This window comes from Hyposmocoma kahamanoa, unplaced genomic scaffold (genome assembly GCF_003589595.1).
Source record: "Hyposmocoma kahamanoa isolate Upper Pololo Valley unplaced genomic scaffold, ASM358959v1 100021, whole genome shotgun sequence".
Lineage (NCBI taxonomy): Eukaryota > Metazoa > Arthropoda > Insecta > Lepidoptera > Cosmopterigidae > Hyposmocoma > Hyposmocoma kahamanoa.
The window spans coordinates 4,538,506-4,563,946 of record NW_020653200.1 but is presented as its reverse complement, the minus strand read 5'-3'; the positions used below and the strand labels follow the sequence as shown (position 1 = coordinate 4,563,946).

Genomic DNA, 25,441 nt, shown 5'->3' with positions numbered 1-25,441 from the left:
AAAAAAAAAAAAAAAAAAAAAAAAAAAAGATTGTCATGTTTCGTTTGTAAATCGTTCAATCATTACATTCATATTTATGAAGTTTATGAAGGACCGCCAATAAATAAACATGGAGTGTGCTTGAAACAAGTGAAGTGTAAAGACTAAACATTACTTGATCATCTTATACACTATTTTATATATAGTTTTTCTACTGTAAAAAAACCTATACATAATTTCATTAAGAAAGAAGATATCCTTAATATTAACCTTTGAACAAAGTACAAACTCATGGTACCTATCACGATTTTGTTTAACTAAGGTAAACGAATCTTTTATGGGGACCGATATACGTTCTTAACCGACTTCGAAAAAGGAGGAGGTTCTCAATTCGACTGTTTTTTTATTTATGTTACGCAATAACTTACATTTGTAAACTGATTTTGATGATTTTTTTTTGTTGGGAAGAGGGTACCTCAGCAGTGATCCCATTTAAATTAGAAGAAAATATTCCACCTAAAACAGGAACTAGGGGATGAATCCAGTTTCGCGCACTTTCCGGTAACAGCCACGGAATGTTTATCGCAAAGACACGATTAGGTTCGGTTAGGTTAGGTTAAGTTAGATTTATAAGAATAAACATTTTCCTCTCAAAATTACTTTCGCGGTTATGAAATTTCGACTAAACGTTATTTCTGGAAAAGTCATTTCGGACTACTGACAGGGCTAGGCAAAATACATGGTACGTCTTAATTGAAATACAAATTACATAATACTTCCTTATTTAATCCTAATTGTATTTAAAATACCAAATACTTTTTTGAGGTGTATTTGGAATACAAAATACTTTCATGGGGTGTATTTAAAATACAAAATACAAATACAAATTACAAAATACTTTATTAATATACCTGTCGCGTCATGTGGAAAACAACAATTTCCTTCAAAGTTTTTTCTTTCCACAACACATTTCTTGTAAAAGAAGTTTTAAATTATTATTTTTACTGAAATTACAATTAACAAAACCCAATTCCCAAATTATTACAGGTGTAAAGTAATAAAAAAAATATACGAGATCAAGTGTACAAAGCGTGGGTGTGTGTGGTGCTTTTGTGTTGAGTGAGCGCTATTGGCTATCTCAATCAAATCTAATTTACTTGCTAAATCGCGCACGCTTATTTCAATTTTATCGCGCGTCTCGCGACTATCATGCGTACATGCTACGAGGACTGTAGTGAAAATAAGGTAGTAAGGGCTGTAGTGAAAATAAGGTAGTATTCAATTATTCAAAAAAAGAATTCCTTTTCACGAAAACTCGGCTTTTGAAAGTACTATTAGATAAATATCCTCTCGTCGGAGAATGTATAAGCCCTCCTAAAGAGAATAATTGCTTTCAAACCACCTTTGATGGTAGCTTTACATTGAATACATGTCGCTTGGACGTTGTTTTGGTCGTCGTTGTTATTAGCGGTAGGTACCGCTCGCTACCAGACACTGTGAAATACTTTTCAATCAAAATTAGTGGATACACAACAGACGTAGATGGTAGTTGCACCGTCGTTCTTTATGTCTGTTAGGCTCTGCTTCGATTATCACAAATAGCATTGAATTGAACAGCAGTTAAAACTAGAAAATAACTGTTAAACCAATCAATACAACCATACTACAGAGCACGTAGTACGTACAATTATTATTAATATTCCATACAAGACGAATACTTCATGTACGTGTAAATGTCTTTCATAACACGTTCACAACACAAACACAAGTTCTGCCCTCGGAACGAAAAAAAGCACAACTGCTGTGTGAACTGTGTGTACGCATAGTTGTGCCTTATTTCGTTGCGAGGGCAGAATTAGAAAGATAGTTCGCAAAAATCGCAAATGCTTATTAGCTTTAATTTACTAATACAAAGATCGAACACAAAGAAAAATACCTTCGACCCGACAAGACTCGGACCTGGGACAACCGGAATTCCGTCCCCTCCTCTTCCAACTGAGCTACAGGTCGATAAACATCTTATATGTGTTTTTTTTTAATACTTAGTGACGGAACGAAGAAGTCCTTAACAGTTGCAGTACCACTCATAGTTTAAATCACAAAGATCTGAAGGGCACAGCCACTATGCCCGACACCCTGAGACATAAGTTAACAAGTCCCATGTGCCTGTAATTTCACCAACACCCTTGCCCATCGAAACCGTAACGCAGTAATGTTCATATTACAGCTTGGCGGCAGAAATAGGTAAGGTGGCAGTACATCCTTGGACAAACTTTTTCTACTGCTACTAAATCTTTTCCTACTAATTCTTTTATGTGTCTATTTAGATCCTTTTATTAAGTGTTCTTGGCTTCCGACGCCTTATTAGCACAGTAGTGCACGCAAATCGGAAATTACACTTGAATGTTAAAAGTTGTCGCCGATTCAGGTACTCAACCATGTGTTGAGTTTTTTTCATTTTTATTGAATTTATATTCAATTATTTTTATGAAATTACTCCACTAGTTCGTTATAATTATTAATACAAAGATCGAACACTCAGAAAAAATTCCTTCGATCCGGCCGGATTCGAACCGACGTCTTCTATCACACCGTGCCAGACGGCGGACCTCAAGAATTTTTCTATGTGCTTGTTATCGTGTCTTTGTATTTGGTTTTTCAACGATTTTTTAGTCGTAGCGCCATCTATATATTGAGTTCTCAAGAGGAATAATCATGAAACATTTTAGTTTAGTTTGGTGAACTGGAAGTTATATTTTTCTCGAACGTGCTCGGAAATATTTGCATTACTTTCAAAAAACGAACAAGGAAAGTTTGTCATTTATGGACCTTGTGACCTCGTCCCTGTCAAGGCCAGCAAAGTAAGTGTTAAGGTGGTTTTCCATCGGCAAGGCGATACAAGGATTGAAATTTGTATGGAAAAATTTCAATTCTCTCTTAGGCTTCTTTGGAAATGGTCTGGTTTGACGAATATGGGCGAGGCGAGAATTGAAATTCGGTTCGGTTTAATAACCGAATTGCTGCCAGCATAGAGTATTATAGTCTTTAACGGGAACACGATTTCTCGCACGCGATCTCGCGCGAACTCGCGATGGCTATTAATGGCCAAATTGTGGGGTACATGTGATTTAAAAAAGATGGTTTCATCTGATTCTTCTTCCGTTAACATATTTAATATTAATAATTTACGAATTATTGTTATTAAATATGTTAACGGACACGTTACTTACTTCAGCCGCATATTTATCGCTAGATGAACAGAACAGCAATGAATCTTAACTATCCACAATCGTAACGCGAGAGAGCGATGGATCGCGCTAGCTATTAATGGCAATTTTTTGGTGCAAGTAAGCCGGCGAGATTTCAATTCTCGTCTCTCCTTTTCTCGTCTCACCTCGATGGTAGAAAACTACCATGTCCACTTCTCTAAACTTTTTAATCTACCTACTAATAAAGAACTACGTAAACAAGCTAAAGGAAAACACATACGCCAACTGCCAAGTGTTCATAATTCTCGCGACTTAAAAGTACCTTACCTATACTGCTTACATTAAAAAAAAATTACGGTAACGTAAACTATTGTTTTGGGGTTATTTTGTTTTTTCGTCTTTTTTAAATTTTTGGTGAAAAATCGAGAAGAGCGATAACGAAAATACGGTAATGGTAATACATTTAACCACAAAACCTGATAATACATATCGAGTTCTTAGGTTTTCGCGATTGTTACACATAGGAAATGAAACTATTTTTCCTGATAATACTTTCTTTTAGCAGTTGTCCTTACATTTCAAATATTACTTCTAATATTTTTTTTCTGTTACATCTCTTCTTCTCTTTAATCTTTTATTATTTCCTCACATATGTAGTTTGAGTAAAGTACTATACGTGCCTCGACAGGAACGGGATTGCTTGACTCGTATTAATACAAGGCCTCGCTAGCGCTCGTAACTCATACTCGTCCAGGAATCGCTTACGGGAAGTAAGGGAAGGTTCACTGCAATAATGTACTATTACATGTTTGTACTTTGTAAAAGCATTAATAAGATGGGGTGTAAGGTAAGGAGCGCCACCTACCTACCTACCTACCTACCAACGTACGGTGCTCAATAGTCAACCTCACCTGCACACGATACACCCTGCTCCTATCGACGAGGCTCTGGCGATCCGCCAACATGCAAACCAACCCAACCAAAAAAAGTTTAAGCCCCTCAAATGAATACCACAGAAAATGATTCCCAGTGCCCGGTGGTAGCAACCGCAGCATTGGCAGGCGTCGTGGAAGCTCTGGCACCAGGGGTGGCCCTGGCAACTTTCGTCTCGCTCGCAGATTCGATGAAATTCAGCCCCCCGGACAAGCCGGTTTCCGAAAAGGCTTCAGTATCATAGACCACATCCACACGATGCGGGAGGTTATACAGAAGACCGAGGAGTATAAGCTGCCACTATGCTTAGCGTTTGTGGACTATGAGAAAGCCTTTGACTCGATCGAGATTTGGTTGGTGCTACAGTATCTACAACGGTGACACATTGACTATCGATATATCAAAGTTTTTGTACAAAAACGTTACTATGTCAGTCCCGGACTAGTGCACAAGGCCAATCCAATTGCAAAGAGGGGTGCGACAGGAAGACGTCATTTCTCACTGCATTGGAAGATACTTTCAAGTTACTGCATTGGAAAGGACTCGGCATCAACATCAATGGCGAGTACATCATTCACCTTCAATTTGCTGACGATATCGTGGTCATGGCAGAATCGTTGGATGCTCGGTGACCTCAGTAGAGTTTCCCAGCAGGTAGGTCTAAAAATGAAAATGAACAAGACGAAACTTATGTCGAATGTCATAACAGCTGCTACAACAGTGGGAACCTCTACTCTCGAAGTTGTTGACGAGTATGTCTACGTCGGACAAACCGTCAAATTAGGCAGACCCAGCTTGTAGAAAGAGGTCATTAGTCGAATCCGACTCGGTTGAGCAACTTTCGGGAAGCTCCGGGACGTCTTCTCGGCCGCAATACCGCAGCCCTTGAACACAAAAGTCTTCTAGCAGTGCGTGTTGCCGAAGATGACCTACGGCTCTGAAACGTAGTCACTTACTATGGGCCTTATAAAAAAGCTCAAAGTTACTCAACGAGCTATAGAGCGAGCAATGCTCGGTATTTCTCTACGTGATCGAATCTGAAATGAGGAGATCCGTAGAAAACGAAAGTCACCGACATAGCCCAGAGGATTAGCAAATTGAAGTGGCAGTGGGCAGGGCACATAGCTCGTAGAACTGACGTACGTTAGGGCAGAAAGGTTCTTGAATGGAGATCACGAACTGGAAGGCGTTCAGTGGGACCGCCCCTTACTAGATGGATGGATGACCTGGCAAGGGCGGCGGGTAACCGATGGATGCACTTTGCGTCCGACCGGCTAGTCTGGTAATCTTTGGAGGAGGCCTATGTTCAGAAGTGGACGTCTTCAGGTTGATATGATGATGATTAAAAAGATGTGTGTAGTTGTAGCAGAAAACGACAACATGATAGTCCGTTACACAGGTTTAGTAATATAGTAGATAGCGTACTGTAGAAGATGAAATGATACAATTGCTTCTACGGACTGAAATCCAGAGTCCAGAATTATATAAAAACTGCAAATATTACAATAATATAGTCAAAGACAGTAATGGTGCCATATCCTATTCGGCATAAGTTTAATTTAGGGGAAGTTAAAGCGTCTGGATCACATTTTAATAAGAGGAACTATATTCCTAGAGGATACAACATGATCGATTTTGTTTTGGTACACAGGAGACTTCACCACTGGCTCAAGGTGCTGCTCCTCCAATCCAGCCGCACCCCATTTCCCTGGCGCCACCAAGTTCCGCGGCACAGCTGCGCCAACAGCAAATGCCAACCCAACGACCTCCATTTGCTAAGGAATACTACTTTTTGGACATCGAGCTTCGATATGGACTATTACAGGTAAGACCGTAACGTAGTGTAGCATCAAAAATATATTTTCATAAAAACATGAATATAATATTTTTATGTTAACTGACGAAAATGCATGTCTTGCCTTGTCTTCTTTAATTGTTAGAAGTAAGGTCCAAACCATTCGTCGACGATATTCGAAAATCTTGTCCAGTGCCATAGCGCTCTATTTCCGGAGGTCAGAAGATAGTAATGATGCGAAGACTAAGTGTGGTGTATAGAAAATAAAGGTGGTGCTCTGCGACCCACCCACTCTCGCCATTATGACGCAAGATATCAGTGTTAACAGACGTATTGCCTCCGCACAATACTAAACTTATGTTGTTTTATCGAGGCATCCCGGTACAAAGTGGTGTAGACGTCACAGGAAGCAATCGACGACTGCTTTTTGTAAAATACGGTAAATATTTATCTAAATTGTGGTAATTTTCGTACACCTCCATGGTCTTCGTTTATTTTCAAGCTTGCATTTTAATTACAATGATTTTAGTAGCTGTTTCCTTCTACTGAAAGGTATAATATTCATAGATTATATCAATTAACAAATATATTTACTTTTTTATTTTATTTATTTTATAATGCAACTGACTCCTTCTTGGAATGCGTTACTCGATGATAACAAGGTTGTATAACGAGGTTACATTTCCCCAAAATTCCACTAGGCACACAGTGGGTTGTCCTTTGCCCTGGGCTGTGTAACAAGCAGGTTTACTCTCCTGTCCCGCATGTTTTAGAAAAGAGCAGTATCTACAGTCGATGAGGAAATTGTGTGGACTCAAATCTCATTTAGGGTAGTAACCGCGCGATAAAAAATCGTTAATAGGGTCCGGTTAGGTAACTATGGTCAGAATAAGACGCGGTCATATTATCGTGTATCGAGAAATAAATGTGTAGGTAATCATCGTCCGCATCTGATGACCTGACCATCTCCAGGAAAGGTCCTTCATCACAATAATATTAGATCATTCAGATAACGGTAATTCGTTAATTCGGCAAAAGCGTAGATGCGTCTATCTACGGTTTTACCGACCCTTGGCTTTCTATGTGTAAAATTTGAAAATATTTAAATTTCTGTAATTAATAAAAATACTTTAGTTAATCTAAATTCCAAATTGAACGCCTAAAAATTACTCCATTTTCCTATTTGCGTCATATATTTAAAAATAAATAATTACGTAAGTTTAGTGTCATTGGTAACGATAGAGATAAAACTTTAAATATAGTTGTAGGTAATTAGTTTTATTGAATGTGAGGATGTTTCACCACTATGATATAAATAAATAAATACATAATTAATAAACAAATAAAAAATAAAAAATAAATTCAATAATTTTTTGTGAAATTAATCCACTACTTTGTTATAATTATTAGACAAAGACCGAATACTTAGAAAAAATTCACATCCATTCGGCTTCGATTCGAACCAAACGTTTCGTAGCAAACCGTACCAGACGCTATGCTAACTAAGCCACGGAATGAACCAACGGACCTCATGAATTTTTCCGTGTGCTTGTTGCAGATTTTTGTTTTGGTTGTTTTTGTTTTTGTTTACGACTTTTTCTGTGGAAAATTTATGAAAGTTTTTCTTCACTCAGCAAAATTTTTACTAAAATTTAATTTTTTGTTTACGCTGTCTACGAAATGTAAAAAGTCCTAGTAGCGCATAGACACAGACACAGGTACTTACACTGAATATTTTTTTCCATAATTCTAATAAGTTAAACTTTCATGGACACTTTCAAAAATAATTAATAAACGTCGCTGCACAGCTTGACATACAAAACTAAGATATGGGGACTATCATAATAACAGCATAAACAAGACAGCTTTTTTTAGTAAATTGTGCTAATTTTGTTCCCATGTAAAGAAAATCGTAAAATCCTAAAAAACTGAAAATTTTGGGTATGTTTTCCTTTAATTATAACAATGTGTGCAATAAAAAAAATACTATACATGACGAAATACTTTCATAGATTTCCCATGTCGTTGAAACCTAAATACAAATAGCCGACAACAAGCACATACAATAAATCGTAGGGTCCGCTGGTTCCTTCTGTGGCTTAGTTAGCACAGCGTCTGGCATGGTTTGCTAGAAGACGTCGGTACGAATACGGCCGGATCAAAGGATTTTTTTCTAAGTGTTCGATCTTTGTATTAATAATTATAACAAACTAGTTTCAAATTTCACAAAAAGTACATGAATATCAATCAAAGAAGTCAATCGTCGAATCCGACTCGGTTTAGAGAAGTTCCGGGATGTCTTCTCGTCCGCAATACCGCAGTCCTTGAATACAAAAGTCTTCGAGCAGCGCGTGTTGCCAGCGATGACCTACGGCTCTGAGACGTGGTCACTTACAATGGGCCTCATAAAAAAGCTCAGAGTCACACAACGAGCTATGGCGCTCTATTGCTCGCTAGCAATGCACGGCATTTCTCTATGTGATCGAATCAGAAATAAAGAGATCCGTAGAAGAACGAAAGTCGTCGACGTAGCTCAAAGCATTAGCAAGTTGAAGTGGCAGTGGGCAGGGCACACATAGCTTGTAGAACTGACGGCCGTTAGGGCAGAAAGGTTCTTGAATGAAGACCACGAACCGGAAGGTGTTCAGTGGGAAGGCTACTACTAGATGGACTGATGAGTTGGTCACGTCGCATCTGACCGGCTACTCTGGCAATTTTTGGGGGTTCTATGTTCAGCAATGGACGTCTTCCGGCTCATATGATGATGATCAAATCTTACAAGGTAAACAGGAGTGAATAGATTTGATCAAAAGATTGGAGTAAATGCTGCCGCTATGTGTTAAAAATAGTAAACAAATTATATATATAGATAGCTTAATAGAAGCACTAAAAGAGAGATTTTATTATATGCAGTGACGGTTCTTCTTGGAATGGCTGGAATTGTGTTCTTCAGGATAAAAAAATAATAGAAACGAAATTCTTGGGTTATTGAGAGTGTTACACTTGGAAAATGAATTTTGGATCGTAATCGCGTATTCTTGTCTCATCAAACAAACCAACGTTTCGGGTCTTCTACAAATCTCATGGGGACAGCCGTAAGCTCATCAATGCATGCACACGAATTGTATTGTGATATCCAACTATCGTTCATTTAACTGTGGTGAATTTGAATTTGTGTCACAGAATATGTACCTCGATCTAATAATAGACAATAAGTGTAACTGGTAACCTCAATGTACGTAAGAAGCTGCGAGCAGTCTTGTCAAAATTTTCCTTGCTGAAACATAAGTTACCTTTCAAAATATAAAGAATGTTATACAATGCACTGGCAGGTTCAATAATTGGATACGGGCTCAGTAGTTATGGTGGAACATACAAAACATACTTCGATGATATTAATAAATTACAAGTAAGACTACTAAAATCTTTTGTGCCAACTTTTGTTTACATACTATACAATCTTAGATATACATAGTAAAATAAATATTTACATAATTTGTGATGAAATAGATAAAATCGCCACGTTAAAACAAACAACACTGTGTAATCTAAACAAGTATAATAAGAAGAAAGATATATCTTTCGGTACATTTCCAAATCCACTTATTATATATTCCATTTCCAATTCGTAAGAAAACTCTTTTTAATTTAATAATTCACATAAATAAGTCATAACACCAAATCTGTAATACACATGCCTGAAAGAATAATAAACAATATACATCAGTCACCGGGCTGCTATTTATATATTATTTGGCTTGTTAACGTTAAATGAGCGCGCCGTCATAAAGAAAAACGCTCAACTTGAAGCCCATTCCCATCAAAATATAAGAGAAAGTATGTAATACTTTTAGCTCCCAGGGAAGTTGTAAATATATATCTTTGCAAAAGTCGACAAGACGACATTCACTTTTTAAGCCAAATCTTGTTGACTGTTCAAGGCCACCTTTACTTATTGTAGCAAGAGAGAAATGTTTAACTTACCTATTTCACTTGAATGAAAAATAAGTGACTTTACATTGAACAAATTTGGTTCAGGCAACAGTAATAGTTATGTTACAAGACAGTTGTTAATATAATATAAAACAAAAGTGGTCCATTTCAAAACAATCACGATTGATGTATATAAATATTAATCACCGCATATTTAAGAGCCTCTGTGGTCAAACGGTTACCATGACTGCCACTCAGAGGTCCCGGGTTCGATTCCCGGGCCGGGAGAAATATTTGTATGGCCTACGTTTATTTCTCTCGTGAGTTTGGGTGTATATTGTGGTTGTCTATGTGTGTGTCCATGACACCCGCGACACAGGGTTTCCCTAGTGCGAGGATATGTTGAGTGTGTGCGTTAAAAAAAATGTTATAGTCTGGTTAATGAAAGGTGAGACTGAAAGACACAAAAATGTAAAAAAAAATCGTATTTTGTTTTTATAACTGCAACTGACGGGACGAATAAATCGTGCGCTTGACGGTAAGCTATACGCCTGTCCATAACAGTTGCAGTGCTATTCAGAGCTTTAAATCGCAAAGATCTAAGAGGCACTGTCACTGCGCCAGTCACCCTGAGACATAAGTTAACATGTCCCATGTGCCTGTAATTTCACCAGCACCCTTACCCTGCAAAACCGGAACGCAGTAATGCTAACATTACTGCTTGGCGGCAGAAATAGATAAGATGGTACGTACGGGTAATTACTTCCCTGGACGAGATCTTTTACAAGGCGCTCTACTGTTGCTGAATAATTGTATTATATCAAAGGTGCACTAAAATAACTTTAAGAAAAAAATATAACTATATAAAATATAACTGTGACTTAATAATTCTAGAAACGAAACAATTTATTCGGCTCTAAATCACCTATATTTGTTTTTTAAACAAGGCACCTGTCAGTAACCATGTATCCCTGTTAATGGCCCGAAATGTTGGTTTATTTAAAAAAACAAATACTATTGCGACTTAAATTTGAGTAATCTCAGTACAGAGTACTAAAAAAACCGACCTCAAAAGTACGTGGAATTACGTCTATTTACTAAGTTTTATTGAAATATCGCCTAGTTCGCCACTGGAGATAATAAAAATAGGTTCTTACTACGACACTACTGAAAGTATATTGAGAGAAAAACGCCTTGAATTTGAGAAAATCAACCATTAAAGTAATTGCTCCTAAATTAAAGTTAGGCGCTATTCATAAAAATGAATCTTCATGCGTGAACAGCCAGCCTTCGAGGTGGATGATTTTCTTCAAAATGAAATGGGACCACTATGGAAGTACCCCCTTTCCAACAAAAAAAGAATCATGAAAATCGGTTCACAAATACCGGAGTTATCGCGTAACATACATACATAAAGTATATTCATTCATTCATTCATTCATTCATTCATTCATTCAAAAAAAAGAACATACAGTTGAATTGAGACCCTCCTCCTTTTTTGAAGTCGGTTAAAAATAAATCGTTTTATTTCCACTGTATAACAATCGCGAAAACCTAAGAACTCGGTGCAATAACTTTACTTTCTTCATTCCAAAAGGGTTCTGAAGTTTGTTGATAAATAGCGCACATCTAAGTTACACGATTTGGAAACTCCTGTGTTAAGATTTTCTCGTACTTAGTGATCCGTCTTGCGTATTCTGAATGAGAACAATTCTGATTAAGCTAATCTTCACCCATAATAAACAACATGTACCTGCGTCATCTGCTCTCGTCGTCTACTCTACTAATAAACTTTTGATTCATACTCTATGTTTTTAGAGAAAAGTATGACCTTTTCAAGTAATGCGTATTTTATAAATGATTATGTCAATAATCGTGTAAATGTACATGAAATTATTTAGGAGACCGATACTCTATAATACTGATATATTTTGTAAATAATAAAAAAATACCTAAAATCTCTTAGGGCAGGCCAACTTAATAAAATATTATAATGAAAATTCAAATTCAATTGTAATTCATCCCTTGGAGTATGGGCCGGGCACTGGTGTGGGACGCCACATGTGCCGACATACTTGCCCCATCCCATCTCCAGCACACCAGCAAGAGCTGGTGTGCTGGGCTGCGGAGCCGAGCTAGTGGAATAAAAAAGTAATAAGTACCAGGATCTCGGCTCCGACTACCTATTTAGAGCCTTTGGAGTCGAAACCCTTGGCCCGTAGGGTCCCAATGCCCTTCATCTGTACAAAATTTTATCGGAAAAAATAATTGACTGTCTGGGAAACCCAACCTACCTTGCCCATTGCTTTAGCATAGCAATACAAAGGGGAAACGCTGCCAGCATCTTAGGCACCTTGCCGCGGGGACCCAATTTTATTCATATAATTTAAAAATCCTAGTTTTACTTTCTAGTAGTTAAGCTTTTATTGTCGTTTTTACCTTACCTGTATATTATCTTCAAAATTTAAATTGTAAAATGCTTTTCGAAATTACATTATAATCAATTTGCATGTTGTAAATACGATTGTGATCACGTAGACAATTTACAATCTTATTTATTGTTCATAGAACTATGTGGGTTACGTAATAAATAAAATATTAAGGAATTTTGCAATTATGGACCAATTTGGTTGAAGGACATACTTCGGCATTTCGTTCGCCCATTTAAGAATCGAAACGTAACCTACCGCTTCTAGTGGTATCATTATAATTTTAATTGGAGTAATACTTTATTCTTGAAGAAGCTTTGGACTCCTGATATGAGTAGGCTTTTGCGAATAATAATGCGATAAACGTGTTCCAAACTGTACACGTGTATCATTCTGAATGCGCAAATTGTCCCTGCTGGAGGTAATAAGAACAATGCCACCGTAGATATTAAATTTTTCATATATCTATGGATGACACACGGGTGCTGCAGGTGGGTTGTGTACATCGCAACGCTATGATTATTGCACCGAGCAATGCGGTGTCACAGCTTACACCGCTTACTTACGCACCACCCCGCCCCGCTTCGTCTCCTCGTCAGGTGAACACACGGTCCTTCGCCGCGCGCCGTGAGTAAAGTAAGTAAAGTAAGGGTGCGTTCCCATTATGTCGTAAAGTTTTATTTATCGTTAAACGACTGTTGCGTCTAGCTGTTCCCACATGATGACGACAATTTATCGTTTCATGGCTATCTGTCGTGACTATGTCGTGGATGTTTATTTTACCGTCGAACGACTGTCGTGTCTAGCTGTTCCCACATGGTGACGGCAATTTATCGGTTCACAGCAGCCGCCTTGTCGTTTGCTCGACAGAATCGTCTGAAGCTGCGATTGTGTGTCATCACAGTTTTACCGTGACATTTTATTTATCGTCAGACGACAGTCGTTCAAGCTCTTCCCATTGTCACGACAGTCAGTCATCGTAAAGTCAAAAAAGTCCCATTAATTATAGGGAGACAAATAATTTGAAAATTTTAATCTTCAAGACTAAAATGTCACAACTTAATATTCTTCAAAATACATAAATTAAATCAGCTGAATTCAAAGATGCATGATATATGGGGCCTTTAAATTTATTAATTAAATAAATTGTAATCATACGATAATTTGAATGCAATATTTGTAAAGCAATAAACGCCAACAGCAAATAATTTTGACTTTAATGTCCTCAAGTTCCTGAATTAAAGTACCCATTTGTTATTATGTATTCGTCTGAACTGTGTGATTGTACTATAGGTTGTCCTACGCTACTACACCCCGGTGTACTATGGGTAACTCTATTGTCTCCAAATAAGTATAAAGACAAGTCGTTCTTGGAAAAAAGACACGTAACACTTTCTTGCCTAAAAAAGTTTTGTGCTAGAGACTCGAGTTTCCTTCAACAAAATTATGCCGTCAGGTGCCGTAAGTTTCAAAGTAATCGGAGGTCGAAACTTTCAACCGCGAATCTTCTACGGCGAAGCTAAGCGCCTGAAGTTAATATATGTTTTAATAATATTATATGAATTTCAGTACGATAAGTTCGTCTCTTATACAGAATATAAGCGACAAAATTAGATGAGATTTTCAAGAACTACGTAACTATTATTGTATAGATAAAAACTTAACCTAAAATTTAAAAATCTCCCGACAGAAAACAGGATACTTCAAAGAGCCAATAAAGCGAGTTAACTACTCGTCGATACATTTATATATACCATACGTTTGTTGTACTGCCAACTTCACGTAGTTAGGGCGCTGGCTAGTATGCAAACTGCCCTAGTTGCAGCATCGATAAGATAAGTGGAGGTATACCTTTTTTATAATAAAAAAAGACCACAGAAGTATGTGGAATTACATCTATTTACCAAGTTTTATTCAAGTTGGTTAATGGAAAGTGGGTGAAATCCAATAAACCGGACTCATCCCCTAATTTGCCACCCTTAGTGGTGGAATATTTTCTTCAAGTTGAATAGAAGTATCACTGAGGCACCCCATTTCCAACAAAAAGAATTATCGAAATGAGTTCACAAATGTCAGTGTATTCGCGTAACATACCAACAAAAAGACACAATCTAATTGAGAACTCCTCATTTTTTTTAAGACGGCTAAAAATAAATATTCGTCTTATCGATGCCTTACTTTCTCAGACTCGTATCTTATAAAGAGTGATTATTCAGGAGATGGCAAAACTTTCTATTTGCTTTAAATTTCTCATCAAGGGTGTTAATTTGGATGTATTACTTTTTTAATATGTAAAAGCCAATGCGTAAATATGAAGGAATGTGATGTGAAATGTGCCTGCAACATTTGCATAAACGATCCATTTTTTGCATTTCAGTAACTTTGTGTTTTAAGATACGAGTTTGAGATAGTAAGGCGACGTTAAACCTGAGATCCTCACCACACTATCTAGGAAAAAAGCCAATCTGAAAACAGCTAATCCATAGGCTCCCAAACTTTTTAGCTCACCGCCCGCTTAGGCAAGATAAAAAAATTTCGACGCCTATCAACATAAAAAATTATCGAACCAAATAATTTTTTATATTAACTTAAGTAAAAAACTCGCAAGAAAAAGAAATATACGTACGTGTTGTGTAGTTTATGTAGATAATTCAGGTTTTTTTTATTCAAATGCTGTAGCAACCCCTGAGCAGCATCAACGCCCCCAATTGCCTCCGAGGAGACCTAGCTTCCCCAGGAGGGGGGCTAGGACAATTGAGCGAAAAATCAGTAGGTAAAATTATAAGGATAAGCGATAATCTCGTACTTCGTTCATCTCAGCAGCGATTGTTGACTTTGCTTACTCTACATTTTCAATACACAAATTTTTTTCTGAATCACGAGTTTATCTCTCACTGGCTTATAGAAATGTCTTAAAATTGCTATTTAGAATACCAAGTTAAGAAATGTCTATTAAAATTCTACAGGATTAACAAGGGCATTTTAAATTTTGGTTAATATTCTAAAATTCTAGACAATTTATTAAAATAATTATTTTCACCTTCAATAAAGTTTTTATATGCAAATACGTATTTGCATAATTATGTGAAATTATATTTATAAGTCTGTTACGTCGATATTTCACATTCCCACAAAACACGTATCTTTACATTCTTCCATTGTTTCAATATCATTGTGTATTATGTGGTAGGCTCTGTTGGCATGCCCCTCTCGCACACTGGAGTCTACTCTCGATCTCCGTCCGACAGCCGTCCGAAACAATTACTGTCAAATAAGTAATATTCGACCAAATTAAAAGACAGGTATCAAGTATGAAGCTTCATTCGCAACGCGCGTCTTTTCATTTGGTCGAGGATTGCTTATTTGACAGTAATTGTTTCGGACGGATGCCGGACGGACATCGAGAGTAGACCCCACTATGCGAGTCCTGCGTGAGATGTCATTACAGAGGCGCCTTAATTACACGCGGGCAGCGCACACGCACCGCATTCGCCATTTCTGTACACACCCTTATTTATTTATTTTTTACTTTAATCATTACAGAAAACAGTTACAATAATCAAAGAAACATTATTAACAACTTAAAAATAATTATATAATGTTAAGTACCTACCTTTCAAGCATCCCTTTTCACAATAATGCAAAATTCTGGCAATATTCCTGACCATCCATCCGCAAACAAGTCGCATTCAGGGTTGGTGGTAACGAGAGATTAGAGCGCCGACACAAAGCGCGGTTTGGGTGATTTAGCTACGGCTCTGGAACACGGGGGTGGCAAACAACTTTTGTCTTCTACTGCGGTGATATTTGTTATGCGCATGGCGCATATCACCGCGCAGAATTTTGAGAGTAACCACGACTTGGTGTTTCATTCGCCTAACCTCTAACGAATTATAACCCTGACAATCCAACAAAAATCAAGTCGGATACATATAGGGATAGCACCCATTCGCACGTTTGTATAAGTATCTAAGAAACGCTTTCTGCACTTTTTCTAACATAACGATATCTGAGCTTTCATGTGGGTTCCACATGCATATGGTATTCACCAATTTACTGCGCATTAATGAATTAAAATATACTAACATTACAAAAATGGTCACGGCCATCATAAGATGGGCGAAACGTTGGAGTAATAGGTAGATGTGGCTACCTGTTAAATTGTTTCAACACGTTGATCCTCATTTTGTAATGTTACTCTAGCTTCAAAAATTCTAAGTACAAGAAAGGCATCTTATATTTCCTGTAGATGTACAGTTCGGTGTCCTAACTTAGATAGAAGTACTAAATGTTATACAAATAGTGGATATCTAAGTGAGGACACCGACTGTATTTCAATAGAAATTGTATTTAATTCTAATCCGAAAAGTCCGGTTTTCGTAATATCAACTAATTGTCATACTGCGAAATCCAATTATCTGAAATTTAAACAAAACATAACGTAGGAAACTGTAGGAAAACACGACATAATTGCTCATGTAAAATGCAAATAGTAGAATCATGTGTGGGATAACCGCAGAATTTGTAAAAAAAATTAACTTTAAATTAAAAAAATTATCGTTATTTTTCAAAGTAATTGCATTTATTTAATTTTTTTTTTTTTTTTGTGAAATAATTCATTTTCCCAGTTGAACGGCGTAATACACTGAAGCTGAAACACGTTTAGCCAATTAAGAATTTAAAGAATTTTTTTGTGCCGGAAACTGAGTTTCAATATTTTATAAACGTGTTTGACTTGTTCGTTAGTTCATAAAGGCTGCTCTTACGCTGTATTTGTTTGTTTCAGATAATTGAGGCGCTGCACTTTCTGCACTACACGACTCGTCAGATGCATCGCAATGTATGCCCGCAAGTCATCATCGTCACCAAGCGCGGCACTTGGAAACTCTTTGGACTCGAGTTTATTGGTAACTGTTAACGTCTATAACGACGATAAGTCATAACGATGTCCTACTTTCGCAAACCCGTATCTTATAGAGCGATTATACAGGAGTTGGCAAAACTTTCTATTTATTTTAAATTGTTTATTAATGGTGTTAATTTGGATGCATTACGTTAAGAATAGGTAGTAAGCCAGCGTGCGAATATGAAGGAAATGCGATGTGAAATCATCCTGCAAAATTTGTATATATAATTCATTTTTTGCATTTCAATAACTGTGTGCATTAAGACACGGGTTTGAGAAAGTAAGGCAACGAAAACTACTTAACTAACTTATTTTAACAATTAAACTTCCTTGTTTCACCATACTAAAATTTTAAGCAAATTTCAAATTAATATTCGGCCCACTCATTAGAGAAGAACATAAAATAATACAGTATCAATAGATTTATAATGAATTGGAAAATTACGTATAAAGCTGATTGATATGAAAGCAACATTAAATGCACAAACTGAAATCAAAATTCATTCTTGGACATTCAATTTATTTGCCTCATTTATTTTAATATAAATGAAGTATTGCGCTGAACCAATAAACTCAATCAGAAAGAGTGAAAATTAATCGACAAAAAATTCAGGAAATGAAATATTTGGTATAAAATTTTTCGTAACGCATACCGATTAAATGTAGCCATCAATATTGTGATCTGTTGTTGATTTAACAGACAAAAACACTGGTTTTAAAGACTATTGAGTAACCAGAGCGTACAGTCACATTACCCAGTACGTACCTAGCGAATACATTCTCCTATTATAATTGCAATTTCTACCTATAACCTTCTCTCTCTCTCTCTACGAGAGATGCGAAGTGTGAGAGAGCGACCTTCAGAGGTAGTTTAGCAGCTAAATTAATCAAATCCTATTTCCGTAAATATTCAACATTTAACAATAAACGCTAGCAACAGTTAACATTAAATATCTATAGCATTTTGCTAGAACATTCAAAGCACGTAATTCATTAAATCCTTATGCGTGGGATAATACGGACGAAAGATCATAATACATTCGGTGAGGATTATAACGTTTAATGTAATATATTGAAGCCTACTTCTAATAAATGGAAGGTTACGTTCCTTTTTCTCTTTTAATTATATAACACACGATTATGATCCAAAAGTATCTACACACACCCTAAAATAAAAAGTAAGATACCAGACGGTTAGAAAAAACAAGATGTAGATATGTTTTCCGATAAGTTATTACCGAAAAGTGAAGTCCATAATATAATACAGAGTTATATTAAACATGCAGAGTTCCATTGATTGATGAAAATGAAATGAATGAAAATAAAGCAATACATGAAAAACAAAATAAAGAAAGTATTTAACTAAAAAAAAGTCTCCTACATTGTAGCATGATCGGACAGTCAACTCTACCAGTCACAACAGGTAGTATATTATTTATGCTGTCTAAATCATAGAATTTATAAAATGCCAAAAGTGAATATTCAAATTCCCCAAAAATATTTTAAAAAATCCGAGCTACATTTAAAAAAGTAGACAGTCGAAATGACGTCTGTAGCGAGTCGAGTTCGCACATTTTAATTTATGCAATTTAAATCGGTGTGCATACGTAAAATCCTCTTATACCCTCGGAATGGGCGAATGTTAAAGAAGTAAATGTCAAATATATACGTGTTTATTTTCATATTTACTGTGAAACGTATATAATTACTTTTGTAACGGGTTTTACCCGTGTGAAAACTAGTAATGAATTTTGAAGAAAATTCTGAAAAGTTTTATTGAATTTTGTTAAAAATAGTTAATAGCAGTATTGACATACAAAATCTGTAGTAAAATTCAAATCAAAAATAAGTATATTTTAAATACGAAAAGTATTAGTAGTAAGTAGTCATTTTTTATTTCCTATTTTAAAAAAATCACAGAAGAAGATATTGCATTATGCTATATAAAGTAAATTAAGCATTAAATAATAATGCGCGTAGCTCCATGAGTCTTAATCGTTATGACGTTACACAAATTTTAAATAAAGACTTTTTTGACAAATTTTAAAGAAACCTTCTCCTTAGAGGAGACGCGTATCCAGTGGGGTGACTTATGATGGTGATTACGAAAATGCACATTAATGAAAATGTAATTTATATTAAGATAAATAGTATTTTTTAATGAAAAATAGTAACAGACGTAACATTAATACAAGAAATAAAATTAACCTTCTTGTTCTGGACAGTCATCTTCACAAAATCACAAATTCATATTCCTAAGGGACAATATATACGCTTCCATAATAAAATTCCGGTTGATATTCAAAATTTACCATTCACGAGGGCAAAACTATGTTAAACAAAAACTTTTACTACAGGTTGTTATTGTACAGCTTCTGCGTACTTGTATACGAGTCAGGTCCCCATCCCGCGAAGTTATTACAATTTGGTTAACTCAATTTTACATAAATTAGGTAGGTACAGTAAATCAATCAGCAAAAAAAGGATTAAATTACTTATTATCTGATTCCGATCAAACACTCGTTTTATAATTTGCGAAATTAAATTACTACACTTTTTAAGAGATGAGAAATATATAAATAATTTCTTGAAAAATAGCAAAATTAAATAAATTTGTTTGTGTTGTTAGGTAAAAGAGAAGTTGCGAATGTGTGCCTCTGCGCGTTGTATTTACATTTGGGAGGATGTGTGTTTGTGCAAGACTTTAATTATAATATGGTATTCAAAAAGATTTTCAGTCTTGTCATAGTCCAAAGACTTAAGCCACTTTACCTTCATTCCTTTGCATTTGTTATGATGCTACTGATTTTATTATATAGTCAACTGCCAAGATAGCAAATAAACTTCTGGTCAAGACTTAGGCGGCAAGGCACAGCCGGCACCTTTTCTCCGTTTACCAACTAGGTTAGCTGGATTATGTGATGTAAGCTCAGAATGTTTTTAACTACGGTGGCGAGAATAAATAATTGGTGCACTGACAGTAAATCCCAGGTTTAATACAGATCTGTTGTAGAGGATCTAAAGAGAAGACCAGCTTGAAGATTGCTCTTTGAGCTCTCTCAACCTCTATTAGATGTGACTTCCGCCCCATGAGTTTAATAATTATTGACCCAAAACACGAAACACTGATTTAATGCTTTTATGGTCTGCAACCCGACGTACATTTTTAAAAATAAATATGATTTTCCGTAACCTAGAAGACAGTATATTCATGAATTCTTTGAAGCTTAGTGTTTCGTTAACTAGGATGCCAAGATTTTAACATTTAACAGTGGAAGTTCTCCCAAGAGGAGGACAGTCGCACCTGGAGCCGCGGTTAGAACATGAATGGGCTACAATGGAGCGTCCAAAAATTTCAAATTTTGTTTCAGCCACGTTTATGGTAAGGACATTTCCATGGACCCATTTGTGGACTAGGGTCAAAGTCTTTCTGGGCATTAGAAAAGATATCATTCCAATTAACACCAGAGAAGAAGAAAGCTGTATCATATGCGAAAGTCACGATTTTACTATGTTGAAGATGGTTCTCAACAAACACGTCAACGAACTATACGTTCGTTGATGTAAATTAAGAACAAAGTAGGGCTAATGATGCTACCCTGCGGCACTCCATAAGACTCCAGTCTATCGCTAATAAGTTCCTCAATCTTTACTCTGTGGGTTCTATTGGTAAGATAACTTATGACAGTTGTAAAGGTAGTCCCCTTGCGCCAAGAGACTCCAGTTTATGCAGAAGGAGAGGAAAGAGCAAACGAAAGTCTTAGCAAGGTCGAGGAAGACCGCTAAACATTTCCTCCCTTCGTCAAGACTACTAAGAATGTCATGTGTGAGCTCGTAGACTGCGTCTCCAGTAGAAACACCAGCCCGGAAACCGTATTGGACAGCTTACATTAGGCTATTTAGTAGTAGCAGTAGAGTTCCTTATGAAACAGTTCGTCAAAGGAAGTACTGCCCCCTTACCTATTTCTGCCGCCAAGCAGTAATAATGCCGCCAAGTAATAAGTTAGCATTACTGCGTTCCAAAAATATTTGACTCAAGGAGTTAACTAAGCGTTTGTTCAACATTTTTTCCAAAATCTTGTATAAAGTTAGTAAGGTAGAAATTGGCCGATAGTTGCCGACACAGCCTTTATCACCACTCTTCTGTATAGGTTTTATAATTGATGATTTAGACAAAGTAGGAAAAATACCAGACTCAATAGGCAAATTTCAGACGTAAATTCTGGGATAGTGATCCCACTAGTCTCTCCATAGTAGGTCTCCATATCTTTTTAGGAAACTACCCGACAACTGGTCATCACCGATAGCACAGTCATTTCTTAATCCCATAATGAGACTACTAAATTTCATTGTGGTGCGTGGGGAGAAGTACTAATGATTTTGAATTGATAGTTGAAGAGGTTAATGAAACTAACTCATTACTTTCCGTCTTACCTATCTGCACCGCAAGATTAAGATAAGAAGAAATTTACATCATTCACACGTCCACCCGAATCGTCACCGTCATCAATAAGGTTAACAGAATGATCCACTCTCTTATTCATGCAGGAAATATGTTTAATAACTTCCCACAGTTTCTTTGTGTTACTACCTGCGTTCCAAATGTTTTGTTTCTCATAAGCTCGTTTTGCCTTTTTAAGTTATTACAAAAATTGCGATATCTTCTGTACGTTAATTTTAACACTTCATTTTCTGGATCCTTTTTAAGTTTATTGTGGGTGTTATCTCAATTACGCATGCAGCGCAACAAGCCCACCGTGATCAATCGTTTTTTTACTCGTTTCCATTTAGGTACTTTACTCAACCCAGTGTTTCCTTGTAGAGCTAGTAGGGAAACAATTAGAAATTCTATCGCTAAATGTGGATCAGTAATATTATGTGGTTAAGATCTAAATTATTCATTGTAATGTCTACATTTAAGTAGTTTATGAACTGTTTATGAATTTCGTCGGAAGTGTTGAATAATTGGGGTGTTTGTAGATTTAAATATGCACTGTGCACTCATAATCAGTAAACGAAGACTCCACTATGTAGCAATTTGCCCTCAACTTTGTTTTAATCATGATGTGAGTCAAACAAGTGCGTCCGTGTCGAGGGATATTATGACCAGGAAGAAACAATGGCTCGCCAACATATCTCATAATAACTCGAATAATAGTTTATCATCAGAATTAGGTGCAATATCGATATTTATATCACCTATCAAAATAATATATTTAAATCCATTTAAGGATGTAGTATTTTGACAAAAGAATCAACAAAATCTTAATACATTGTACGGAGGGGTCGATAAATAACTGTAATATCAATATATTACAGTTATTAATAATTAATAGCCAACTATTTAACTTGAAGAGAAGACAGTTCGCATCACGTAGCGAAGGTTCTTCGGTTAATAAATTTATATCCTTTTTTGTAGTATATAACTTAATTTTGTGTGGAATTATTTGTGGTAGATACGTAGGTATAATTGTCCAATTCTGGAACATACGTTGTGGAGCGAAGCCGACACTCTGTCAGAACAATAAAGTCAAAACTAATTTTTGATCTTATATGTAGAGTACAAAAGTTGTTTAGGTTACGTGCGACACTCGTTATATTTCGTCCAATAATCGTAAGATCACGGCAAGTAGAAGGCATTTTATTTCGCAGGTCATCCGTCGGGAATCAACAAAAACTTTTTGCTCGCAACTAACGCGCCTTCAAATTAAAAGCTTGTAGAAGCATTGCAGTAGCGCGTCTGTCTACTAATTTCATACAATATTTAGAAGCGCAGCTTCAGCGCCACAATCGCGTAACTCGCGCACCACTTTTGCAGACAAAGTAGTGTATGAAAATTAGTAGTGGCGCGGCTGTCGCGCCACTGCAGCGTTCTTACAAACTTCTAATTTGAGGTCACCCTAAGTCAGTCCGGTTAAGCAAAACGAAAACATTTTAACTTATGACTTTGGAGTACATCAAAAGAGAAATATTTTTCCCGTGAAGAAGTAATTTCAATATATTGATTCATTGCCGGGATTTAAATCATTTCCATGTTCTGGGAATGGACGTAAACAACGCGCAATTTCGGTATCAAAACCGATATTAAGAGCCATGCCTCACACGCGGTGAAATATTGTCTATCTACTTTTAAGAACAACCAAAAATAGATATCGTTGGATCGTAAAGATAATGCAGTGGACGTACAAAAAAATTATAAAATTACCGAACAATGTTTAGCCCAAAATACAAAATCAAATTTTTAGGACTATAACAGCAATAGTTTGTAAAACAAGTGAAAGTTTTAACAAAAACAAAGTGGTTAGTCAATGAGTTAATGATAAAGATTTGAATGTGGTATTCATTTACTACATTACAGGCGAATTTAACGAAGCAGTCTATATACCCTTTATATTATTTCAAAGGTTACGTTCGTATAATTAATTTTGTATTTCCACCGACACGCTTGACTACAGATCAAACGATTAGAATGAAACTACAACCCATCGTCGGAATGGGTAACGTGATAGGTAAAGGATGTTTATTGTTTTATTATTGTTATTATTATTAGAATACTCAAGTAACTCTCGAAGAATTTTTTAAGAATAAATAAAGCTAAAACAGCAGGTACAAAAGCCGCGCAATGTATTTAAAAATAATGATTAATAATTTTGACTAACCAAAAACAATACATAACTATGAAATGTAATAGTAATAATATAAATAAACCTCTTTCTTTTTAGGGGTTAACAACGAATTGGACTGTTCTTAATAGTTCTTTATGGTGAAAGTTACAACACACATTATACCTGCTAGTTAAAAACAAATGCAATTTTTACTGAATAATCTTATAGCGTCAAAATTAAATGCGAAACCATGATTTTATATTAACTCGTAAAATATCTACAACAGCATGAAATGCCTACGAGTTTTTTTATAAAAATAAGTTGCTTACAAAATGTGTTTTTAGCCTCTGAAACGAGATTACGGCATTCTGTGCAATCTCCCCCCAATCGGTGGCTTGAAGATCGCGAAGAGCCGCTTCCAAATTACTTGTTACTTGGGGCGACCGACACACTTCTTGTTCCGATCCTCAACCATTCTTTTGATGGCCAAACCAGGGAAATTTGTTCACTTTTATTTCGCTTAGCTTGGCGACACATCCTCTCTCTGGACTAGTCCTAATATATTTCTGAGAACCTTCTTAGCATTCGATATAAATAAGTATATTTAGAATATAACGTAATTTCCAACAATTCATCGTGTCTAAGAACTCGTAGAACCACAATATTAACTAATAGTAAATATACGAATATCACGTACATCTTCTTCATAATTACACTTATATTCCAACGCTTCTTCCATGTTACAAGCCACTGTTAAATAGATCCTGGATATCTTAATCGATGGAACAAGTAAATCTATATTTAGCAGTTCAGGGTCGTAAGTTAACGAACATCGCGTAATATGTACTTAAGTAATCTCCAGCTAGGGACATAAATAGGCTAGGCAACATTCACATTAAGGGTGATTCCGAATCACGCAGATTAAAAGTAGCTTGCATTCTATACTTAAATATGTATAAATGTAATCTGAACTATTTCTTTTTGTACAGAAAATATCATCGGAACCGATCCAACTGAGATGATGACGGTGCCACCGTGGTCCATAAAGGTGGCCAAAATTTGCCAACCAAACCTTGATTATTTGGGTAAGTACTTAACCGTAAATAAACTAAGATTTTCTTTTTGCTTATAAGCAACAAACTACGTTAGCTTTATATTTTAACACCATGAACTGTTCTGTGCTTATAGAATAACACGTAATAAAACTTCCGCTTGCAGTGAGTTTAGTTAAAAAATAATGACACAACAAAATTACTGTCGAGCAACTATCGGGTTAAGTCCAATCCATTTTAGTCAGGAAATGTTTAACTCGCGAAATGACTGCCAAACCTGGAAAGCCTAAATCATTATACAGTTGATTAGACAAAGGACTTAGTAAAAGACGACAGGGAAGTAAATCGTAAAATTCTCCTCTTTTGAGTAAGTTGTTTCACAAATTTACCTTTTACGCATTACCCCTTTAACGTATTAGGTGTTTTAAGACTTAGTAGGCACGTTGTAAATTAGGCATTTCCAACAAAAGCCTCACTCTGCTTTACTACTAACTACTCGTTTGCTTAGAACTCCGCTGGCGCCCATTGAGTAATTGCTCAACTGGGCGCCGACGAGACGCATCGTCCAGTAACAATGACACCTATAGTACGCAATTAATT

General features: G+C 36.2%; 1 protein-coding gene across 2 annotated transcripts in view; it reads left to right on the top strand.

Annotated features, from left to right (window-relative positions):
* LOC113226140 (SCY1-like protein 2) overlaps nt 1-25,441 on the top strand; it is a 235,480-nt gene that overhangs the window by 184,045 nt on the left and 25,994 nt on the right. For both annotated transcript variants that reach the window (XM_026458680.1, XM_026458672.1), the window contains exons 4-6: nt 5,773-5,946; nt 17,065-17,185; nt 24,779-24,874. In XM_026458680.1, coding sequence (XP_026314465.1) covers nt 5,773-5,946; nt 17,065-17,185; nt 24,779-24,874 — 391 coding nt within the window. The remainder of the gene's footprint in view (nt 1-5,772; nt 5,947-17,064; nt 17,186-24,778; nt 24,875-25,441) is intronic.